Source organism: Ruditapes philippinarum, unplaced genomic scaffold (genome assembly GCF_026571515.1).
Source record: "Ruditapes philippinarum isolate M1 unplaced genomic scaffold, ASM2657151v2 ctg171_1_1_1_1, whole genome shotgun sequence".
NCBI lineage: Eukaryota > Metazoa > Mollusca > Bivalvia > Venerida > Veneridae > Ruditapes > Ruditapes philippinarum.
Window position 1 is genome coordinate 104219 of NW_026860846.1, and position 16403 is coordinate 120621.

Genomic DNA, 16403 nt, shown 5'->3' on the forward strand with positions numbered 1-16403 from the left:
TAATTCCACTATATAACAAAAGCATCACATTTGATATAAATAATTGTTTCTGCATATATTTTGGGTGAATTGTATAATTTCTAGACATTCAATTTATAAGTCAAAAGTATCGATTTTTTAAAATGTGTATCGATTATTGATCGACAAAAAAATATCAACGATACATCGATATTGTCGATATCGATGACAGCTCTAAAAAAAGGGGGGATGGAGTAAACGATCTAAAACTGTGTTGCACACAAATTAATAGCCCATGGTGTCATTAACTGGTCTACAAATATTAATTCCAGTCCTTTCATCCTCAGTGCATTCTCTTTAAGGATCATCTAACATACATTTTCATTTTCAAAGAGTCATATGCCTTCAGTCGTCGTCGGAATGTAGGATTTAAACCTCTCACTTTAGAACACACTTCGTAATCGAGACTCCCGTAAAGAAACTTTCTAAGATCGGCATTTGGAGTTCTTCGGTTTTTATTGCAGAAACATCTGTTTTTACGTTCATAGTTAAGAAGTAAAAAGCCAGTGTCCGGATCGTTTATAACAGATGTACTAGGATCAGCAATGGAAGAGGTAGGTTCTGTCAGAGGAGCTGTATTCCGACGGATTGTTTGTATTTCCTTATATAGCCGGTATACTCGGTGTTCTCTTGGTTCGTTTCTCTGAAATTATTATTTAAAACGAAAATGTGATTAAAAACGAAAATAGTTTTATAAAAAACGAAAACAGTTTCAACAGTATAATGCATTTTGACTAACGGTTTTGCATGACAAATACTAGAATATAAATGCTGAATTAAACATGTACTTGCCAAAATTATCACAGGTGAACATATCATACATACTAACTGCTGTATATTTTCATGAAAATCAAAACAATCGTACAAAAGCATAGAAATAAAAAAAATCAAATTTCGGTTCATTATATTAAAAATAAATGATATAGGAGTGAAATTATTGTGAAAGTAATTATCTAAAACTATTATCTAATAGTAATTATCTAAAACTATTATCTAATATGTAATCGTGATCCAATACAAGATATTTCTCTTTTCAGTTGGCGGTGAAGCAATACCAGATATTTCTATTTTATAGCAGATGGAAAGAACGTTATATGCATTTTCTATGGTTCAAATACCTTAAAATTTGTAATAATCTCCTTGCTAAAGTAAAGTAATGTGACTGTAAGAGTTTACAACGAAACCATTACAATTTACAATGTAACCATTACAGTGTTCAATGAAACCATAACAGTTTATAATGTAACCATTATAGTTAACAATGTAACCATTACAATTTACAATGTAACCATTACAGTATACAATGTAACCATTACAGTTTATAATGTAACCATTACAATTTACAATGTAACCATTACAATTTTCAATGTAACCATAACAATTTACAATATAACCATTACAGTTTACAATGTAACCATTACAATTTACAATTTACTTATTACAATGTACAATGTAATCATTACAGATTACAATGACATGCAACAATACCCTAACAATTACAATTTCATCATAACAGTTTACAATGTAATCATTACAATTAACAATGTAACCATTACATATTACAATGTCACCATTCAATTCACATTGTAACCGTTACAGTTTACAATGTAACCATTACAATTTACAATGTAACCATTACAATTAACAATGTAACCATTACAATTAACAATGCAACCACTACAGTTAACAATATAACCATTACAATTTAACCATTACAGATTATAAAGTAGCCACTTCAGTTTACAATGCTACCATTACGATATACAATGTAACAATTACAATTTTCAATGACATGCAGTCAACAATACGCTGACAATTACAATTACTTACGATATATCAACAATACGCTGCCAATTACAATTACTTACGATATATAATATATATAACATGCATAAGCAGGATACATATGACATTGGTATATAGATGTTTGTAATACCTGGCAATAAATATGTCCTCTACACATTAAAATAGACGCAATATATGTTTATAAATATCACATGATGGTATGAAAGACTGTTTTAAAATCTTGACTGTTTTGCATATCACATTCAAAACAAACTATATTATTTTCAATGAATATCTAATATGATATGTATATACATAAAAGAATTATGTACAATGAATGTAAGTTTATTTTCTTATTTATTACAATACAAATATTTTAGATTATACTGGAGTTTTGTTTTCTATTATTCAACATAACAATTAATTCACAAATAAATAATGTATAAACTTAATGGTTTATTTGTTCGTTTGGTTGTTGTTTTTCGGTCGTCTTTCTTTCAAGAAAATCCTAATATACATTATAACTAGATATTATATATTAGACCTTTAAAAGCATTGATTGGTGCCCATACTTGCAACATATACGGTTTAGTCACAATTGTTTACCCATACACACGAAAAGGACAAAATGTATGAATCTTTTTATATTTAACTAGAATATCTGTGATCACATAACTATTACTATTTTGATTCATCTTCATTAACTTATATCACATTCAAATGGTGCTAATTCCTCCCAGCCAATTGGAATCGATTACAGTTGCAGTCTACATTCTATTCTATCTACTACTAAAAATAACTGGTGTCAATTCTGTGTAGTCCAGATGTTTTCCTCTACAAATAGGACAAAAGTTAAGCGTCTGCTATTCAAATAAAACACCACACAATTCCTCCAAAGATCTAACAAAAGTTCACTTTATTTGTAATAAAAAATTATTATAATTCTTTTGAATTTTGATTTCTTATTTAATTTGGCTAAACATTGCTTGATAAAATGTGCTTTGTTATGTGCCAACGCATTTTACTCATTTGCTTTACTAGTTGATAATAAGACTGTATGTGTATATAGATATTCTCTTATATAGTTTTATAGCTTCATTAAAATATAATTATCTGAATAGATCTTGTAAGAAACAAAAATAATTATTGCATTTGCTTGTCTTAACTTTGTTTATAATGGCAATGCTTTGTTGATTTTGAAATGTAAACCGACATGTGTACACATTTCTTTTAAAATGTTATGATTTTTTTATATTAATCAAAAGCATAGTTCTAAGGAATATTTCCTATCATTTTTTTCCTCAAGAGTTCGATATTTTTATTCTGACATAGACAATTTTACACTAACACATTCTTCATTTCAATTTTATGAAATGCCATTTTCTACCCGTGCTAATTTTTGTGCAGTTTTGGTTAAATAGTGCATGAGTTGCAAATACTTACGAGCGCCACCACGAAATGCCTGAAACAAGAGTATGATGTTGGGAAAGTCAAAATTCAACGATTTCACCAGAGTAAAATGTATTGAAAACAGACCATCCGAGGACGGAATTCATTATCAATACATTACTGAATATGACAATACTTCTGTACAAAGACATGACATATATATACTGGACATACGATATATAAATGTACCGCGTCGTGACAAAACCAACATAATGGGTTTGCGACCAGCATGGATCCAGACCAACCTGCGCATCCGTGCAGTCTGATCAGGATCCATGCTGTTCTCTTACAAACCCTATAACAAGTAGAGAAACTGATAGCGAACAGCATGGATCCTGATCAGACTGCGCGGATGCGCAGGCTGGTCTGGATCCATGCTGGTCGCAAACCCATTATGTTGGTTTTGTCATGACGCGGCTCAAATGTACTATATTTTGTGCTTTTTACCCTTGTATCGATCACTTCTAATAGAATCTAAAGATTCGTTGCTTTTCACACTACCCTGAAACAGATAGTCCGCAAAACTATAACAGAAGGTGATAATCCACAAAACTATTACAATATGAAAATGATGAAAAATATCAGAAATATTTGAAGAAAAGAATCGTTATTCTTTCGGTGATTAGCACATAAAATAAAAAATAATAATAACATTAACGTTATCAAGAAAGAGTTTAATGGATGAAAGATAGATAGATAGATAGATAGATAGATAGATAGATAGATAGATAGATAGATAGATAGATAGATAGATAGATAGATAGATAGATAGATAGATAGATAGATAGATAGATAGATAGATAGATAGATAGATAGATAGATAGATAGATAGATAGATAGATAGATAGATAGATAGATAGATAGAATTCATTTTATTCACAAAGACTAGATGTCATTCTTATTCACTTTTTCCTCGCTATGTTGTTCATATTTCCATTATTTAATTGCTAAATTGGTAGTTATAAACGATGTACTAACTAAACTTTAATGTATGATACAGACACTATAGCGTTTTTAATTTGAATGAAATTGCCCCTTCGAGGCTATACTTTGTAAATTATGAATTTTAAGGTTAACATATAATACGCCACTTCTCTGTCTTTATATGTTTATGCAGTGAAAAACAAGTGCAGACCTAAATACAACAGACTAATGAATGTCAAATTAAACGCAAATTTAATTAACAGGATATGTAAAGCCGTAAATGAGTGAAACTAAGGATTTGCATGTCTGCTATTTTAGATTCTAGTAATTGTAAACGTGTCTAAACAATAGGGCATAAATCAGTCTATCGCAAATCACGAACCAGCATGAATAATTCATTTCATATTAAATTATATTGAAATTACTGGCACAAAATAACCAATGTACGGAAAAGTTAAAGGGCCTCCAATAAAGATCATGATGTGTAAGTCGACTGATTTTCATTCGATTTGATTAGCCGTTTTAACATAAATTAATTTATTTTATTCCCAAATATCAAAATTAAAAATTAATCCGTTTATTTCGCGATATTCTTGAAGTTTTGGTCTAGGCGAAGAGGAATCTGTTCCTCTTTTACAAAAATTCGCATAGACAAAGAACTTAAAGCATTTTTAGAAAAGTTACGAAGAATAACAAACAAAAATGGTCCATTATTTTGGAATAAAATGAATTGATTTGTGTAAAAACGTCTGATCAAATCGAACAAAATTCAATAATCGCACTAAATGGAGGCCTTTTCAAGTTTCCGGACCAATGCAAGATTATTGGCTTAGACATGTGTAAATAAATAAAAAAGAATCTAAAGTTTTATGTGGCTTTAGCCAATATTACAAATAGTAATCAATATTCCGATTAAAAAGGGCTTGTATTTTGTCTTAATTGATTCACTAAATTTGAGACTGAACATAGGTACATATATCATTTTCAAGTTCATAATTTGAATAAACAGGGAGAGGCACTAGATAGTAGTAGACTGAAAGTAAATGTTTTGATGCAAAGAAAACACGCTATATCGTTTGTACTGCTAATGCTAACACTAGAAGTGGCATTGCTTACATGCATTCCCTAATTTACATTATGCAGCCTGCAATTTCAGCCCTTTATACAAGATAAGGGCACTGTTATTTATCACAAAGACATATTTATTTTTAACACTTAACAGCTTACCCCATTTCTACCAGCAGGATTACCATAAAATCTGCCTCTGGACTGCATGATCTCAACCGCTGTTTGCATTGACATATCTGACTTTCCGGACACCAACGAGCTGCTGCTACTGTATTCTACCGGCACCTTTTTTACTTTAGGGACTTTTTGAGAATTGTCCTCATTGGTGTCCTTGATAATGCTCAAATCCCTGGGTAAATCTTCCCGAGCTTCCTGAAATATTTTCAATGCATGCAAGTTATTGCTACTTGTCCTTTTCTTCTTAATTCTCTTTTTAATCGTCTTCTTCCTTGAGGCAGTTATTTCATCACTTTGCTGGTCGTTTTCATTAGGATTTGTTATATTGTTCTCATCCTGCTGATCAGAGGGAGTACTACATTTATTGAATTGCTCGTCTTTTGTCTGAAATTCCAGATCAGGCAAACTTTTTTTGTGTGCTGGTTTAGGATGTTTTTTAATGACAGTTTCCTTCGAGTTTCTGATTATTTCTGTTTCGTCCAATTTTACTGTACTTTCAGAAAATTCGTTCTGTTCTCTAAGAAAGGCATAATCATCTTCAAATTCCTTGCTAGAATTAGATTTGTGTTTCAATTTCTTTTTCTTTTTTATTACTTCTGTTTTATTTTCTTTGCTCGATTCTGCAGTTGTAACTGATACGTTGTCTTTCTCTGAATCAACAAAATTGTTGTATTTTGATGTTTTAACTCGAAGCTTTTTACCAACTTCGGGTGTTTCATTGTCATTATTACTTTCGTTTTTAGATTCAGCAATTTTTGAAGATACACTTTTTGTTTTCCTCAATTTTCTTTTATTAACATCTCCCTCAACTGTTTCTTGTGAAAAATGTTTGTCATTAGCCCCAAGTTTATTAGGCACACTAGCATTTCGATTCAATTTCTTTTTTATTGCATTATCAGTATCGTTAGTTTCTATTCTAGTCAATGAATCGTTGACTTCTTGTCCAGTGTTCCCAATGTCCACAGACTTTGTTTTGAAACTCTTCAATCTTTTAACTTTTTTATTTTCAGTTTTAGCATTTTTATCTTCCTCAAACCCTTTGGGATATATTCTCTTTGCCTCTGTAACGTAAACATTACTCGATGAAATATCATTTGTTTTTAATTTTAAAGGTTTAGCTGCTTTTACAGATTGTACAATTCCTTTTATTTCAAGCCCTTTATTTTTATTTTGAAGCTTTTTAAACATAGGATGATTTGGATCCCATCTTGTATCTATCTTTTTTGATGCATTGAACTTTATTGATTTCACCAATTCACCATTTGGATCAAGGAAATACTCTTCACCATCTAGTTCAAACGTTTCGCTATTACCTTGTCCGTTGCTCCAATACATTTCGCGTATTTGTCGTATTCTTTCGTCGCTAAGCTTTGGAGGAGCAACGGCAGCGAGTTTGACTTTCTTCTTCTTTGGCTTTACTTCATTTGTTTCCTTGGTCGCTGCTTTAGGTTCTTCATTTTCCTTTCCGTCAGTTTCTGTTTTGGGTTCTTCGCTTTTGTTCTGTTCCGTATCAACATCTCCAACTTGTTCTTGATCCTGTGGTGCTGTCTGTGGTTCTTCCTTGTCTTCTGTAATTTCAGCGTTTTCTTCTGATGAGTTCTCACGAAACTGCAAACCTCTCCCTTTACCTCTCAAAAATTCTAAATCTGAAAAGACTCCCCTTGTTTCCTCAAAAAGCTTTATTGTTTTAATGTGTTCTTTCCCATAATTTTCATTCGTCTGCTTGGTTTTTTCCATAAGTAATATCATACGTGCTTGAGAACTTAACATTCTGTCGGAAGCGATACTTGTCTAAAAGATAAATATAAATGGAAATGTATCAGTTTAAAGCAATAAGCATGTGTTTTATATTGTTTTAATACTGTGTTTTCTTGTATCATGAAGAAAAGTAAAGTGAAACTGGAACTGCGATTATTCTTCATAATAAATGGTCTTCTATAATAAACTGTTTTTCAAGTTAAGCTTATTTTTCTTACATCTTTATAGCTCGTACATTGTGTATAAAACGTTTTAATAAAATTATAATTTGCGATGCGCCATAGAATTCTTCGTACATGTAAATTTACGTTTTTTTTTTTTTTGTTTTTTTCTGTCTTTTTTATAGCTGCCTATCAAAAAATTGTTCAGGAATTCTTTAAACAAGAACAACATGTATATATTCATTGATTCATCTGGCATAAAACTGGGGGAAAAATGATCAAAGACGAGATCAAAGCATGACAAATAAGCACCACAATTTTAAAACAATGACTTTTACAAAGCAAATCAAATGGCTAAAAAGCGTATATATTGCATTTTTTTAGCTTGTCCAACATGTGATCATGTATTTTATGAAATTATTAATTTAGGCATTCGTGAAATATTCGCTCTTATGACGTTTGTTGTGGAATATCGGAAAATCTATTCGTTGTGAAAGGATTATGAAAACCTTACAATTATTGTTGTTACATAAACAAACTTTCTATTTTAGAGAAGCCTCTCTTTATTCTACTGACAATGAATCATTTTCTGAATATATCAATTTATCTGAATATATCAATTTAAAGTGGAGAGTACATAAACAGTATTTAGAAATCTATTGATCTTGATTGCAATTTGATGGTCATAAGATATCTTTAAACATACTTATTCATTATACTGAATAATTCCTAATTTAATAAACTACACTTATTAAATAATTAATAATTGCTCAGTATTGTAGAAAATACAATATTTATTTAAGATCAAAAGGTCTTACTCCATCGTAAATTACAATACAAATTAAGCACATAATTACGTCATTAGCAACATTAGAATTTTAAAGTAAATCTATATAAAACACAATATAAGCTGTTCAAAAATGAAAAAAAAAATGTAAAAGTCATTAAAAATTTAAAGCTCGTATTTAATTATAATTAATATATTAAACGAAGAGCACAACGTGACGTCACATCGACGTATGTGAAATTTCGTAATAAAGTTTCACCGAAGACGAAATCGGAAATAAGAAATTTATTAATACATTAATGTCAAAAGTGATTTGGTCCATAGTCTAGGACACGTAATTCCTAAGATAGAAGATACATGACAAAAAAATCCACGCAATATTTATATGTATGTGTTGTTGGTAGGTGTGAGATTCATGTGCGTGATCCGGTATCACTTATCTAAACAGAACATGGATTGTTCTAGAACAAAATAAAATTAGCATCCTTCAAATAAAATATTCAAAGTAAATCACTTAAAACTTTTTAAACATTGTTTTCAAGAATTTCAACTAGTATTCTATGAGACTATCGAAATGATACACTTCCATAGCTTTTATTAGTATTTGAAAATCTTATTGAAAATGTGCCGATTGTATACAAATCTTTTAGAGTTCGTAAAGTTGTTCAGTTTTAAACTTGCCCGTTTTCCGGATTTCTTTTTTAACCAATAATAACTTTATTCATGTAGAAAGGGTCAATTCTTCCCAATTCTTGAATAAGAAAAGAAAAACATAGGGTCTAATGGATATTTTCATTTCGAAGACATTCTATGTAGGAACTATGTTTCGGAGATTCAAATTTAAGAAACCTCTATTTCTCGCTATTGAGCTTATATGACGGTTACAAGGCTTATTTTTATGGACGTTTTGTATGAATGTTATGTCTGTGGCTTTAAGCCGGTGCAAGGTGCGTGACAGATATATGTGCCTTTTAGACAGTGTAAGGTGCGTGACAGATATATATGCCTTAAAGACGGTGCTATGTTCGTGACAGATTTATGTGGCTTTAAGCCGGTGCTATGTGCGTGACAGATGTCTGTGGCTTTAAGTCGGTGCTATGTGCATGACAGATGTCTGTGGCTTTAAGACGGTGCTATGTTCATGACAGATATATGTGCCTTTAAGACGGTGCTATGTTCGTGACAGATATATGTGCCTTTTAGATGGTGCTATGTTCGTAACAGATGTCTGTGGCTTTAAGCCGGTCCTATGTGCGTGACAAATGTAAGTGGCTTTTAGACGGTGCAATATGCGTAACAGATATACGTGGCTTGAAGATAATGCTTTGTGCGTGACAATTAGTTGAGGCTTTAAGTCGGTGCTATGCACGCCACATATGTTGCAAAATGGAGCTATTATTTTCATTTACAAGTAGATCTACCATGGATCTCTTTTCCAGACCAATTAATTCAGTATCATGCAGACACTTGAATCTGCCAATACATTGACCAAAAAGTCATGTTCTGTTCTGAAAGTATATGGATAACCCCTAGATTGCCTCGAGGCAGTGCTTTCGCAGTTTTATGACAAGTAATAAAGATTTAGTGACCAACATTTATCTTGAGCCAGTTTTTGCTGATATGTTTCTCTTTTAGCCTTTATTTTATAGGAAAAATCAACAGGCCTGGGCGTCTGGTGGGGGACTTCAGCCCCTTAAGCATCCTGGGTGGATCCCCTGCGGGTCTGAGCTTTACGTGCTTTTGCACAATTTAAAGCAAGGTGCATTATTACATTATTATTATTACAACACAATAACGATGTGACGTTATATGTATATACCCTGATAGCAAAGATTTAAAATTTAAATTTTGTGCACGGACTTACCTTTTTACGATTTATTTCGCGCAAAAAATTCACCCATTCCTAAATATTAAAACATTTATATGTAACTTTCCTGGAAACCATGAGTGTTGTTAAGTTTAACTACATACAGTCTACACATCTTAAAAATAGCTGATTGTTTTTATTGATAGCTTTTACGAAATCTAAATCATATGATGAATTGTCTTTATTCAGGAAGTTTATAATCATAGTATACAATAGTTACTAATTTTGTAAACTTTTTAAACCGTTTAATAAAAATGTTTATCGATTAAATGTACTCACCTCTGCCGTCATCCCTTTCTTCGACTTTCTCCTTTCAGGCTGCTCGGTATTGTCGGTCCCAGGTTCTAACTTAGTTTCTTTTTTACCATTACCTTTACCCTCGTATCCTACGTCGGATTTCTCGTCCTCAGAAAATCCACTTTCGCCGTCTTCTTGATAGTTCACTTTTGTTGCAGGTTCATCCTTTATCACAGCCATATCATCCGTTTTCTCTTGATCGCTAATAACTGCATTTCTATCATCCGAATATGAATCCGAAGTTAATTCCTGTTTTGAATTTATATCATGGGTATTGTGTTTTATTTCATTCCCCAGGTGATCGTTTCCCGTTTTTTCATCATTAACATTTTTTCCTTTATCAAAGTGAACCTCTCCCTCATTTTTATCATCATTTATTGATTTTTCCTGAATTTTATCATCATTTGATATCCCAGTGTTCATTTGATCGTTGTTGATATTGTTCTTGGACAATGATTCTTTTTCAATAGAAGTATTCTCTTGGGTATCTTGATTAATATTAATGCCCCCATTATGATTTACAGACTGGATATAAGAATCTCCTTTACTTATTTCAGTCTTATTGGGTTTAGCATTGGTTTCAAGAGAATTCTCCGAATTAATGACATCATGGTGGCTATTAATACATTGGCTTGATAATTCAGCTGAAACAGATGTAACGACATCATCTTGTTTGTGTTTGTCTACAATATGTCTTGCCTCTTTGGACGTTTCTGTTTTTATTTCACTGCGCTTAACACTACCTTCATTTTCAAAGCTTGTATTATGATTTATATCTCCATCTAAAGGCTGAATATTACTTTTATGTCTGTCATTGTTCGCGATTTTATGTTTCAACTCTATATCACCAGAATCATTTCGCTCCACGTTTAATAAAGACTTCTCTTTAACTTTGTATAAAACAAGTGTTGACTTTCCATCTTTAATTCGTACTTCTTCGATAATATTTTCTGATTCGTATTCTGTTTCCTTTTCACTTGGTTGATTAACGTCAGCTACTTCCTTCAATATTTCAGAGTCTGAGCGTTCCTGTGAAAAACTTTCTCCTGAAGAATTCTTCTCTTCACTTTTCACATCATCAGGAATGTATAGCTCGTCTTCTCTAACGTCGGAACGTATGTCCCTTCCATCAGCACATTCTTTGTGATCATCTGTCTTGTAAAATTTATTTTTATCAAGGCTATCTCTATCACTGCACTCTACATCAACATTTTTGCTTCTGCCATGTGTATCTTTACTTAGATCATATCCATCGGTTTTGTCAATTCGTGTACTTTCGTGATTTATTTCTTTATCTGCAGCAATAACCGTTTCAAGAGTTTCAGGGATGCTATTAGTATTTTCATTTTTGTCAGCATCTATGTTTGGCAAACTCACAATAATGGTTGTACCCTGATCAGTACTTTTGTTTCTGATTTTACCACTTCCCACTCTTTTACTGTCCTGCCCTGTAGAAGTGTTACTGACGTCAGATTCCTTGCCAGATTCTTTTTTATCAATGATATCTCTGTCGTTCAATTCGTTACACTCGGCATCAACACTTTTGCTTGTGTTATGATTATTTTTATCAAGCTCATGCTCATCGATTTTGTCTAATTGTGTGCTTTCATGGCTTCTTGGTTCATTTTCAGCAATAACCGTTGCAAGAGTTTCAGTTGTCCTATTAGAAATTTCCTTTTTGTCAGCATCGGTGTTTTGAAAACTCTCATTGATTGTTGTATTCTGGTCAATATTTTCGATTCTTTTTTCAACACTTCCCACTCTTTTGCTGTCCTGCCCTGCAGAATTGTTTCTCACGTTAGATTCCTTGTCAGATTCTTTTTTATCAGTGTTATCTCTATCATTTAAGTCGTTACTGGCGACATCAATATTTTTGCTTCGGTCATGGTCATCTTTACCAAGTTCATCCTCATCGGTTTTTACAACTTCTGTGCTTTCATGGCTTCTTTGTCCATCTTCAACATTAACTTGTTCAAGAGTTTTATCATTCATATTCGTATTTTCCTTTTTGTCAAAATCGATGTTTTGAAAAGTCTCGTTAGTGGTTGTATTCTGGTAAATATCTTTATTTGTAATATCATCAGCTTTCATTTTGTTCTCGTCCTGTTCCTTAAATGTGTTGTTCAAGTCAGATTCCTGTGCTAAATTTATCACTTCTGTGCTCGCTTCTTTTTCTGTATTTGGTTCATTTCCTGATATAGCCGATGTATCATTATCTGTATCTGTATCAGGATTAATGGACACTTCTCGTGTTTTTTCACTTTTATTATTTTCGCCCTTCTTTTTATTTTGTCGTTTCGTGTGATTTAACTTTGCAATATTATCTTTACCGGTGGTTTTTGTAGCTTTATCAGCAGATAATTCTTGATTTGCAGTGGGTTTTTTAACCTTTTTATTATCTTTTTTCAATCCTTTTCCTTTATTACTAGAAACGTCTGGCTTTATATCTTTTGTATTATCATTTTGGATTTCGGATTCATTTTGTAAGTCGTTACTCTCGACATGAATATTTTTGCTTCGGTCATGGTCATCTTTACTAAGTTCATCCTCATCGGTTTTTTCAACTTGTGTGCTTTCATGGCTTCTTCGTCCATCTTCAACATTAACTTTTTCAAGAGTTTTATCATTTATGTTCGTATTTTCCTTTTTGTCAAAATCCATGTTTTGAAAAGTCTCATTAGTGGTTGTATTCTGGTAAATATCTTTGTTTGTAATATCATCAGTTTTCATTTTGTTCTCGTCCTGTTCCTTAAAAGTGTTGTTCGAGTCAGATTTCTGTGCTAAATTTATCACTTCTGTGCTCACTTCTTTTTCTGTATTTGGTTCATATCCTGATATAGCCGATGTTTCATTATCTTTATCTACACCAGGATTAATGGACACTTCTCGTGTTATTTCACTTTTATCATTTTCGCCCTTCTTTTTATTTTGTCGTTTCGTGTGATTTAACTTTGCAATATTATCTTTACCGGTGGTTTTGGTAGTTTTATCAGCAGATAATTCTTGATTTGCAGTGGATTTTTTTACCTTTTTATTATCTTTTTTTAATCCTTTTCCTTTATTCATAGAAACGTCTGGCTTTATATCTTTTGTATTATCAGAGTCATTTTTAATTTTAGATTCATTTTTGTTCGTTTCAAGTTTCTTGGTAACTTTAGATGACTTTGGTTCTTCCATTTGATTTAAACCTGGTTTCGATGCATCATCTGCTGTCAATGTACTTTCCGGTGTATCTTTTGTGTTGAGCATTATATCCGGATTTTCGGAATTGACAGCTTCTTCGGTAAGCTTCATTTTAGAAACCTCCGCCATGTTTTTTACTTCTGTTACCAAGTCTATTAAAGTTCCTCTATTTTCGCGGCGTCTTTTAGACCGTTTACGCATACGCAGTAATAATAACTCTTCGGCGTCTTTAGTTGTATCTACTTTCTCATTCTGAAATAAAAAAAACAAGGAAAGCTGTTTAGTTTGTAGCATGTGTATAGCAGTAAAGTCCGTATGATCAGTCAGAACTTAAACATTGTTTAAATAATCTTCAAATAAAAAACTAATTTGAAGAAAATAACTGGAATGATGAAATTTTAGAATAAAAACTAAAAATGAAAAAAAAATTAATCACATTATTTAAAAATAGAAATCTGTAAGTTCCATTTTTTGAAGCAGCCACTTGAAAAATATCCAAAAACAATAATAGATTTAAAGCTGTTTATTTTTAGAAAAAGCATAGCATAGTGTCTGTGCTGAGAACAACTACATCTTCATACTTTAAAAGAAAAGAGAAATTTTAACTCTTAACTTACATTTTTATGTTTTAAAAATCAATCAAACGGAATGAAATCTTATACTTAATCAAACAATCATTGTTAAAAAATAATCATAAAAGTTATTTTTATATAATCAAGCAAAGAATATTTACAGATCCAAATGAATAATTTGGCATCGACTTATTTTTAAGGAAGCTTAAGTTTTAGTCTTTAGCCACCATCATTGAGCCGGTCCAGCTTGCACATCCAATCGCGCAGTCCGACATGGCTCTTTACTATATGTATTCTAGGCTTAATAAGGGTCCGTCCATCCGCCCTTTCAGACACTGACAATACGCATACCTCTGCCTCTATACTGGTGGCTTTAATATTATTTTTTGAAACCCAGTCCCATTTCCAAAATAGGCTTATGAGAAGTCAAGTCAATTTAAAGAATTAAACCGGTTAAAGGTTAAGATTGTCACTAACACCACAACTGTTTGACATAACAAGATAACGTTTTGACAAAGCAACACCACATTTTAATAAGACAACACTATTGTTTGATATGATAAGAAAGTGTTTACATACGCCAGCATGATATGATGCCAATTCAACAGGTAAATTTGAAAAAAAAAACGTTTGGTTGGGAGAAAGCCTTATAATGTTTAGTTGATTTAAAATTTGGTGCATTTATTTAGCAAAGTTTCTCATATATCAGTGACAATTCCAAATTAAAAGCATTACATGTCCATGATGCATGTACTTGTAAATGTTGGTAAAGATTAAAGCAGTTTTCAATTTTCTTTTTTTTATATTATTTTTCATTAATATCTTTAAAGATAAAACTGCGTTTCCAAAACGAATGACTTGCTATACAAGCATGAAATGTATGTTGCAAAAATAATCGACTAGAGCACATTTATTTATTTATTTATTTGATATTTAATGACTTTATATAAGCTAAGGAAAGAGAGTTCTCGAATACTCGGTTATATTCATATCATTTTCCGATTTGGTATTTTATCATTAGTTGCCGTATTATCGTTCTACATCTATAGAAATCTGTAGCACGTTTGAAAATCCCTGTAAGTTGTTCTTTAAGTATCGATTTGTTAAAATGTATCTATTGTTCGCTGATGTTTTTGCTACTACGACTGGAAGAAAACTATTGATTTTAATAAAGTCATTCTAAATTCATTGAATTCGTCCTGGCACAGCGTTGCTTTTTTTCTCCTTTTTTTTAAGGTTTCAAAAGTTTTAATCAATACATATTTTCTTAACATAAGAAATAAATTAAATAAATGTAATCACTTATAAAAATATATGAGCAAACTTCTTAGCGCTTAGCCTGATTATTTTCTAAAATGTTCAGTTTCCATTTTCGGAACTGTTAATCAATGTTAAGGAAATCAAAATGAAAATTTTAACTCAGCCAGTCTGCAATATAGGGTCTGCTCAGACTGCATGGAAATGTAGGCATACCTGGCCATATACCGGTGGCAAAGTTATTTTTTAGGTTTTACGTTGCACAACACAATATAGGTCATATGGCGACTTTCCAGCTTTTACTTGTGGAGGAAGTGAATTATTTCAAGCACAAATGGGCACCACCGACGTTCTGTACGCTACTTGGGAAGTTTCTCGCATGTAGAATCTGATAACGCTTGAGCGGCTCGAACCTACAGCGGTGAGAGGTAAGTGCATGGTTTGAAGTCGTTAACCACTCGGCCACGGGTGCTAGCAATGTTTCCCTAAACAATTTCTTACAATTTGTTGATCAGCATTGCAATAAACTGCTGATTGAATCTTAGCAATTTAATTAAACATTTCTTATACAACTCAATTTCAGAGTAAACCATATTTTAAGGTATAGTATATTTATACTAAAATGTCCAAAAGTTATACATGTATTTCCATATAACCAACAAATCGGATCAGCAATGGTTGTGTAAACAGAAGAAAACAGCGATTGTCGAAAAGAAAATTACAGAGTATATCAATTGCAAAGACCACCCTTCCATGTAGAAGATCAGAAACCGTGAAAATGCCATCAAGAGAAGCGGTAAGTGATAAAAAACACAGCCTGTTTGCGATTTTTCATAACAACGGACCGCGTCGTAAAAAGGCCTATATTATAACAAAATTTCAAAACTTTCAAAGACACAGCAGTGCATTGATCGCTTGCATTTTGAAAGAGATAAAGTAGAACCGGGCGAGTACCCCACAGCAAAGCAATGGGGAGTAACTGACTGATATCGGTTTTTATAATTTCAGAATTGCTATAATTAGATATTCTTTCATTATCTCCCAGTTTAATCTCGAATTCATTTATTCTTCATCGGTTTGCGTTCCCATTTCAGTTTTTA

At 32.0% G+C, this 16403-nt stretch overlaps 2 protein-coding genes across 3 annotated transcripts; both read right to left on the reverse strand.

The window, feature by feature from the left end:
- Positions 1-216: 216 nt before the first annotated feature.
- On the reverse strand, positions 217-12381 carry LOC132713548 (uncharacterized protein MAL13P1.304-like). 2 transcript variants are annotated; one of them, XM_060696185.1, is made up of 4 exons: positions 10274-12381; positions 5404-7212; positions 3247-3265; positions 476-661 (listed from the first exon to the last, which is right to left on the reverse strand). In XM_060696185.1, the coding sequence occupies exons 1-4, from the start codon at positions 12281-12283 to the stop codon at positions 621-623; spliced, it is 3879 nt and encodes a 1292-aa protein (XP_060552168.1). In that variant the 5' UTR covers positions 12284-12381; the 3' UTR covers positions 476-620. The 2 variants fall into 2 exon arrangements, with proteins under 2 accessions (XP_060552167.1, XP_060552168.1); XM_060696184.1 differs by lacking the exon at positions 3247-3265 and having other exon boundaries at positions 217-661.
- LOC132713551 (myb-like protein X) lies at positions 12372-13766 on the reverse strand. Its single transcript, XM_060696191.1, has 2 exons — positions 12454-13766; positions 12372-12400 (listed from the first exon to the last, which is right to left on the reverse strand). Exons 1-2 carry the CDS (start codon positions 13673-13675, stop codon positions 12372-12374), a joined length of 1251 nt encoding a protein of 416 aa, XP_060552174.1. The 5' UTR covers positions 13676-13766.
- Positions 13767-16403: the final 2637 nt, after the last annotated feature.

Excerpts from the sequence above, each read along its gene's own strand:
- LOC132713548 (XM_060696184.1), bottom strand. The coding sequence starts at position 12,283 with ATGAATGATAAAACTCTTGAACAAGTTAATGTTGAAGATGGACAAAGA. Across the intron at positions 7,213-10,273 it reads AGAAAGGGATGACGGCAGAG|ACAAGTATCGCTTCCGACAG; the intron begins GTGAGTACATTT and ends TTTATCTTTTAG. Across the intron at positions 662-5,403 it reads ATCCTGCTGGTAGAAATGGG|AGAAACGAACCAAGAGAACA; the intron begins GTAAGCTGTTAA and ends TAATAATTTCAG.
- LOC132713551 (XM_060696191.1), bottom strand. The coding sequence starts at position 13,675 with ATGCGTAAACGGTCTAAAAGACGCCGCGAAAATAGAGGAACTTTAATA. Across the intron at positions 12,401-12,453 it reads AAATACAGAAAAAGAAGCGA|GAACAGGACGAGAACAAAAT; the intron begins GCACAGAAGTGA and ends AACACATTTAAG.